Source organism: Dama dama, chromosome 23, assembly GCF_033118175.1.
Source record: "Dama dama isolate Ldn47 chromosome 23, ASM3311817v1, whole genome shotgun sequence".
Lineage (NCBI taxonomy): Eukaryota > Metazoa > Chordata > Mammalia > Artiodactyla > Cervidae > Dama > Dama dama.
The window spans coordinates 61,298,371-61,305,867 of record NC_083703.1 but is presented as its reverse complement, the minus strand read 5'-3'; the positions used below and the strand labels follow the sequence as shown (position 1 = coordinate 61,305,867).

Genomic DNA, 7,497 nt, shown 5'->3' with positions numbered 1-7,497 from the left:
GAGGCTTCACCTACCACCCTCCAAGCGCCTTTTAGCTCTGCCCCTTTATCCTGCCCTGTTTTTTTCCCTCATAGCACTGACTACAGTGTAACACACTGTGTACTGTACGGACTTATTCCCTTTTCTGTCTCCCCCGCCACGGGCGCGCGCGCACACACACACACAGAAAGAAGCGCCTCCTCCATGAAGCCAGAGACTGTGTGTTGTGTTCACTGCTGCATCCCCAGGGCCTGGATTAGTACCTGGCACACAGCAGATACCCAGGAAGTATTTGCTAATTGACAGAATAAAGGAGTGTCTTTACCTCTGCTCAAGCCATTCCCTCCGCCTGGAATACCTTCCTTCTCCCTCCTGCCATTCCGAATCCCACCTATCACTAAAGGCTCAACCCCAACCCTTTCTCCTCCAGGAAGCCCTCCCTGATAAGTGGGGTCCTGGCATGGGGCTTATTGCCCCTTATTGCCCCTTATTGTCCTGCCTAATCTTAAGTATATTTAGGCTTTTTGGCAGGTAGAGACTGTTGGGGGGACTAAAGGCGGATGAGAGCCACCAGCTTTATTGGGGTTAAAGGAGGGGAGAGGCCTCTGGACGAGGGTGAAGCTGCAGGGGGAGCCACCGGGATTCCATGTCACTTCTTCCACTCCTTCCTCTCATAGTCCCACCGGGAGGCCAGGCCTTGCACGGGGTTGCCCTTCATGTCCAGGATGCGCTGGAGCTGCTGGGCCTTCCACTCATCCGTCAGGGTGATGGGCTTCTTAGGGAACACTGCAGGGAAGGAACCAGGTAGGAACAGGGGCATATGGGACCCTGCCAGGCCCACCCCCTCCCACTGAGTCAGGGTGTCCAGGCACGGGGTCAAGATGCCCTGCCCTGAGGCCCCTTCCTCACTCTCTCCATTCCCCACTAGACTCCCCACTAAAGCTGCACTCCGGGTTCTGTCCCCAGCTCCTCCTTGGACTCACTGGGGGAACTGGGCGAGGTCCTTCCCTTTTCTCAGACTCAGGTTCCTCATCTACTCTGGGACCCAAGGATAGGAGGAGCACTGACTTGAAGTCTTTTGGGGTCCAAATCTCAGTTCCACCATTCCCTTGCTGCGTTACCTTGAACAAGTCACTTCATCTCTGAACCCCAGTTTCCTAACCTGTCAAAAACAGATCCTGTCCACTAGGCTTGTGAAGACTGAATTTGTTAGTATTTATAATGCAATTAGCAGAATGCGGGACAGATATTAAGCTAATACATGATATTAAGCTAATACAGATATTAGCTAATATGAGATATAAGCGGGACAGATATTAAGCTAATACATGATAGCTACCATAGCTTCCCTGGTAGCTCAGTTGGTAAAGAATCTGCCTGCAGTGCAGGAGACCTAGGTTCGATCCCTGGGTCAGGAAGATCCCCTGGAGAAGGAAATGGCAACCCGCTCCAGTATTCTTGCCTGGAGAATCCCACAGACAGAGGAACTTGGCAGGCTACAGTCCATGGGGCCGCAAGAATCTGACACAACTTAGTGACTAAACCACCACCACCATAGTTATAAGTACTGAGTTTGTTCCAATTTATTGGGAAGCATCCAGGATGAATAGTTTCTTATGCTTCCCCTGAGGAAGAAGAAGATGAGAGCAGCCAGCTTTATTGGGGTTAAGGAAGGGGGAAGCATAAGAAACCATCTTCTATGCTGTTTAAGCTCTTGTATATTACGGCAGCTGAAACAATATGTTGAAAAGTTCATGGCTAATAACAGCAATCAGTAACCAATCAGTAACAACGCCATTCATAACTATGTGCCTGGCACTAGCCTACAGCCCTCTCATTAAATCCTCACAAGAGGGAGGGAGGTGGGAGGGGCGTTCAGGATGGGGAACACATGTAAATCCATGGCTGATTCGTGTCAATGTACGGCAAAAACCACTACAATATTGTAAAGTAATTAGCTTCCACCTAATAAAAATAAATGAAAAATAAATAAATAAGTAAATAAATAACTCCTCACAAGAACCCTGAGATGTAGGCACTGTTATTCCCATTTTACAGATGAGGGAGTTGAGACCCAAAGAGGCAGAGTCCCTACATTCCAACCCAGGCAGCCATGCTCTGCCCTTCACCCTACATCATGCTGGAGGACTTTTCAAAAACTTTTCAGATGAATACTAGCTTAGTTCACTTATCAAAACTTGGCTGATGGTTGTGACCACAAGGGCCTGGGAGGACTGTGGCTGGGTGAGGCACTGCCACTCACCGTAGACCCGCTGCCACCAAATCAGCAGACCTGTGAATCCAAAGAAGAAGAAGACACAGCCCATCACTGTCTTCCACTCATTGGAGCGACGGTTCATCTCTGCAAAAGTCTCATGGAACTGGAGCCGGTACACTGGAGGCAGGTGGGGGGTAGGGGGGAGGGGCTTCAGATACATCCAATTCTTGGGCCAACTCTTGGCCTTGGGGACCTCCAGCCACCCCACTCCCTGCAGCAGAAGCTGTCCATTCAGCAAATTCCTACTGAGCATCTACTGTGTGCAAAGCATGGCTAGGAGCTGATGATGAGGCTCGAGGCTTTCCGGGGGCACTTCTGGTGGGCAGCACTTGGTGTCACACATCCTTCCTGCTTCCAAGCACCAGACCCCTGCTCTCCCACCCAGCTCATCTGCCTCTTTCTGCTCCGTCCCCCCAACACGACTCAGTGAAGCCCAGGACCCTGCATGCTCTCCAGCTCCCATATCCTTCCCCATGCTGTTCCCACTGCCTGGCAGCCCCTCCCCCTCACCATCCAAGGCCAGCTAGAACAACCCTTCTCAGGAAAGCCTACCAGGATTGCATCTCTCTCTCTCCTTTGGGTTCTCACAACACCGTGAACACACCTCACCCAGCAGCATATCCGCTATTACAGCTTTCTGCGTTTGCATTGGTTCCCCCACTGGACTGGGAGCACCCTAGGGGCAGGAACCCTCCCGTGATTCACTTCTGTGTCCCCAGCATCACCTAGCATCAGACTGTGCTCAAACAGTTGCATGAATTAAAAAGTGAATGAACAAAGGAATGAATTTCACCACTCAGGTATGCATTTGAGTATTTCGGGGAGTGGGTTCTGGCTGTCTTGGCCAGGGTTTCTCCCTGCAGGCTGCTCCCTAACAGGCCAGGCCCTTCTTTGCAAAATCACTCCCATCCCCACCCTGAGACCTACAGGCCACCTTCTCGGCGTGGCTCAGCTGGGTCCAGCTGCCCTTCTCCTTCTCCTTGAGGGCCTGCTGCTCAGCGTTGAGTTCCATGCAGAAGGGCTCCTCCGGCATGGGGTAGGAGCGCTGGGCATGGTAGTTAGTGTAGGGGGGCATCTTCTCCTTGCCGTGGGCTGTGGGCACAGGGAGGAGCGGAAATGAGGCTGCCCCTGAGGTATCCCAGCACCAACCATAAGATTAACAAAGAAGGTAGCACGTATTGAGCACTTAAACTGTGTGCCAGGAACCATGCTAAGGCCTTTGGGCGAGTTGACTCATTGGCTTGGTATGGCTCTGAGACAGTGATATTATTCTCATCTTACAGAGGAAGAAATGGAGTAGGTAGGGAACTTGCTGAAATCCACAGAGAAATAAGGAGCTGGGCCAGGGCGGCAGTTCAGCCCCTCTGGCTCCAGACCCTGTGTCCTCTGGGAAGATCTGGGGTGGGGAGGGCACATCAGGCAAAGGCAATGGGCAGAGAAAGGCTCGGAGAGATGAACCTGGGATGGCAGGTGGGAAACTGCTCTGCAAACTGCAAAGCACTAGACCTGTGCCCTTAGTGAGTGGTCATGGGCATGGCTTTGGAGTCGTGGGACCCCAGTTCCACCCCACCCCAGCTCCGACACGCCCTCTTTACCTCAGTGTAGCCCACCATCTGGAAAATGGGGATACTAAGCGATCCTATCTCACACTATTGTGGAAGCTTCAAGATAATGCCTGGGTCCGGGCACACATGATTTACACTGATAGATGTTGGTTTCACTTCTCACTTCCATGCCTGATAGCCTAGCCCTCGAGGGCTCCGTGTGAGTGTCCAGAACAAGGCTGGGCCCTAGAAGAGTCTCCGTAAAGCTTCTTCTGTTTACTGTCACCTGGGATGCCCTCCAAAAGGGCATTGGAACCTTGCCCAGAGAGCATGGGAACCGCTTTGAGAAAAAGAGTCCCGGCTCTGGGCCTGTTTGTTCATCTGAGAAAGGGAGATAATGGCACAGTGTCCACTTCGTGTGACTGCTATGAAATCCAAATGTGTTCATCTGTGCAAAACATCGATCCCAGCTCAGGGCACACAGTAAGGGCTCAATAAATGTTATCTGTCATCATTCTCCAGAGGGTCAAGAAGGCCCGTCTATCTGGCTCAAGTCTCTCTTTCTTTAGGCCTCTTTCTTCTGACTGGCTTGGATACAAAGGTCCGGAAGGTTCTGTCAGCACCCTCTGCCTCCGGACACAAAGGCCTTAGGAACCTGAGGTATAGGGTCAGGCCCTGAGAATGCTTTGGGGAGGGGGCTGCTGTCTATTTTCTGGAGGAACGTGGCTCCCCCCCCCGCCCCCAAGGACCAGGATTATGGGAAATGGTTCAGGGCAGGCCCAGAGCAGCATGGAAGGGACCAGGGGCAGCCTGCAGACAGGACCCCTGCCCTGAGCCTCGGATTTTGGCAAGGGAGGGCATGTCCACATCTTACCGGTGCTTCCTGGGCTGTGGATCCCTCGCATTCCAAGGCCCCCTTTCCTCAGGGTCAAGCTCCAGGCAGCTCTGAAGGACATCTGGGGCGTGGTTTGGGGTGAGTCCTGCCCTCACATTGCCCTCTGCCCTTCCCCTCAGGACCCAGACAGAGATACACGGTTTACACAGGTGTGGTGACCGGGAAGGGCATGATTTCCAGGATATCAAGGTCATCTCCAGCCCCTGCCCCCTTCTAAGTTTGTATGATATGCCTGTGGGGGTAGATAGGGGTTCTAGACATTTGGAGCCCCCTCCTGGGGCTTCAATTTGCCATCTGAGAAGTGGGACAAGGCCTAACTCTTAAGCCAGGGCCTGAACAATTTGGATCTGGGAGCCTTGGTTCTGGTTCCAGCCTCAGCTCACAGTGGGTGGCTAGCTTAGACAAGCTCCCTCAACTGTTTGCCCCCCAGAGGAAACAGAGTGGGAGTCCAGGTCGGGAGGGAGCAGTTCCTGGGATAACTGTCTTGCTACAGGGCCATCTGCCAAGGTCTCCTGCAGATGGCTTGCCCCGCCACCCCCCTCCCCGACCCCCGCCTGCCATAATTGGTTGCCTACGTGCCTGGAAAGCCTGCTCTGCTGGACCTGGTGGGGGAGAGGGACAGGCGAGCCCAACCCCCGATCTCCAGGGAAAATCAGGATTTGGCAACCTAGGGCAGGGAGGGTTGAGGGGTGGGCAGGGGGGCCTTGAAGAGGAGATTCAGATGGGGACAAAAACCAAACTGGGTCAGAGGTAGGAAGAGAGGGCACACATCTGGGGAGAAGAGGGTATCCCACTTCCAGAAACTGAAAGGACCCCTACATCTAGAGAGCAAGAGAAGGGCACCCAGTAATTAGAGAGAGGGTAGGGTGTACCATATGTGGAAAGTGGACAGACACCCCACACCTGGAAAGGAAGGGTTACCCATCAGTGATAAGTGGATGACAGAGCCCCACCTGTGGGGAGGGGGAAGGAGTAATCTACATTTGAGGAAAGAGATAGTGCCCCATATGTGGACAGAGGAAAATTCCCCTCACCCTTGAGCTGCCAGTAGCCCCCAGACCCCAGATCCTCCTCCATAGCAGCGACCCCACAGGCCCTGACGGGGTGATGAAAGCCAGAGTCCCAGCCGCATCCCCCACCGGCCCATGTTTGGGCAGCCACTCACTCACCTTGCAGCTTGGAGGGAGCCAGAATGCGACCCGGGTCTGCAGAGCAAGTAACAGAGAACAGGCTGCAGAGGGAGTGGATCTCTGGCTCCTGCCCCGGGCCCGCCCCACAGCCTTCCCCAGGGCCGCCCCTGCGTGGGAACGTCCTGCCTGCAAACGCCCAGCCCGCGTCCCTAGGGGCTCCTACCCACAGCCTGGGGAGAGTGATTGCACAGTGACACTGACACCATGCCTCAATTTCCCTGCCCTTCAGGGTCTGGCCTCTGGAGACCACCAGCTGATATAGCCCGGGATCCAGCCAGCTGTGTGTCCTGGGCTGGCCCAGCCTTCTGAGTCCAGTTGTCCCAGGAGCTGGATCTTCTTGCCTTCACACTTCTGCTCACTGCTGTTCTTCTACCTGGAATACTCTTAGAGGGCTTTTGAGGACCCAAGTCTTGCCAGCTTTGCAGCACAGACCCAATGCTTCCTGCTGCAGGAAGCTAGAAGCATCTAGAATTTGGGGATGGCTTGTGGTATACCACCTGGCACTCATGCCCCCATTCACAATGACAGATGAAAACCCCTCCCTTTGGGGTTCAACTCTTAGCCGTGTGACCTTCAACAAAAGGCTAAACCTCCCTGAGTTTCTTTGTGTAAAGATTAAATACATCAATAAAGAAGCATCAGGCACATTTATTCCAGGACTGTTTATTAAGACCTGTTAGAGCTGGCATTATTGTCTATTGTTTAAACACATGAGGATTTAGGAAGAAACAAAACTGAACACAGTCCCTGCCATTATAGGGCTTACAATCTAGTTCCAAGTAGAAAGAGGCCTGGGCAAAGACCCAAAGGCAGGAAAACACAGATGCGTTCAAAGAATAGAGAGAGACCATCTTGGTCAGATTGTAATGGGCAAAGGAGAAAGTTGGAGAGAGATTAGAACACCAAGCAGGGCTTCGGAAGTCATGGGGTGGATCTCAGATTTTATTTTAAAGATGGGAGGCCAACAAAGGTAAAATGGGGAGTGGTGTGGTTATTGGAGCAGAACATGAGTTCAGTAAATGTGGCTTGGGATTGTTAGAATACTGATGCTGGACTGATGGGTGAAGGCTGTGAGTCCCTTCTGTGACCTGGGGCCAGAGCTTTCTAGATGTCCAAGCTCTGGTCAAATGAGGTGTGCTGAGCACCCAACCATCCATCAGGGTTCCTGTAGCCCAATGAGGCCATAGAGACCCACTCTAGCTACTGCCTGGAAGAAGGGGCTTACTGCCCCGGAGGCAGATGAGCCTTGAAGAGAGAGACCCTACAGTGGGCAGGATACAGGCCACCTCCATTCTGGGAGATGAGAAGGCAGTGTGGGAGTCTCCTGGATGTCTAAGAGACCCCAGCACCCAGGATTGGCCCTGCTTACTCCTGGGGACTGCTGCTCCCTCTTCCCCGTGATCAAGGGGATTCAGAGAACCCCAAGAGGATCACCTTACCTCTTGGATGCTGTCCAGGATGTCCTGAAGAGTAGGCCTAAGGATAGAAGAAGAGGGAAGATCCGCCTTCAGGCAGCCTGGGGAGGATACACTGGGAGTCTCATCAGAACTTTCCAGGCCGGTTGCACTGGAGTGAGTGGCTGACGTGTAAGTGGCAACACTACTGCTGCCT

At 53.1% G+C, this 7,497-nt stretch overlaps 1 protein-coding gene across 1 annotated transcript; it reads right to left on the bottom strand.

Annotated features, from left to right (window-relative positions):
• Positions 1 to 454: 454 nt before the first annotated feature.
• Positions 455 to 5,922, bottom strand: LOC133044442 (cytochrome c oxidase subunit 4 isoform 2, mitochondrial). Its single transcript, XM_061125828.1, has 5 exons — positions 5,866 to 5,922; positions 4,676 to 4,757; positions 3,185 to 3,349; positions 2,243 to 2,374; positions 455 to 765 (listed from the first exon to the last, which is right to left on the bottom strand). Exons 2-5 carry the CDS (start codon positions 4,755 to 4,757, stop codon positions 629 to 631), a joined length of 516 nt encoding a protein of 171 aa, XP_060981811.1. The 5' UTR covers positions 5,866 to 5,922; the 3' UTR covers positions 455 to 628.
• Between the last annotated feature and the right edge of the window lie 1,575 nt (positions 5,923 to 7,497).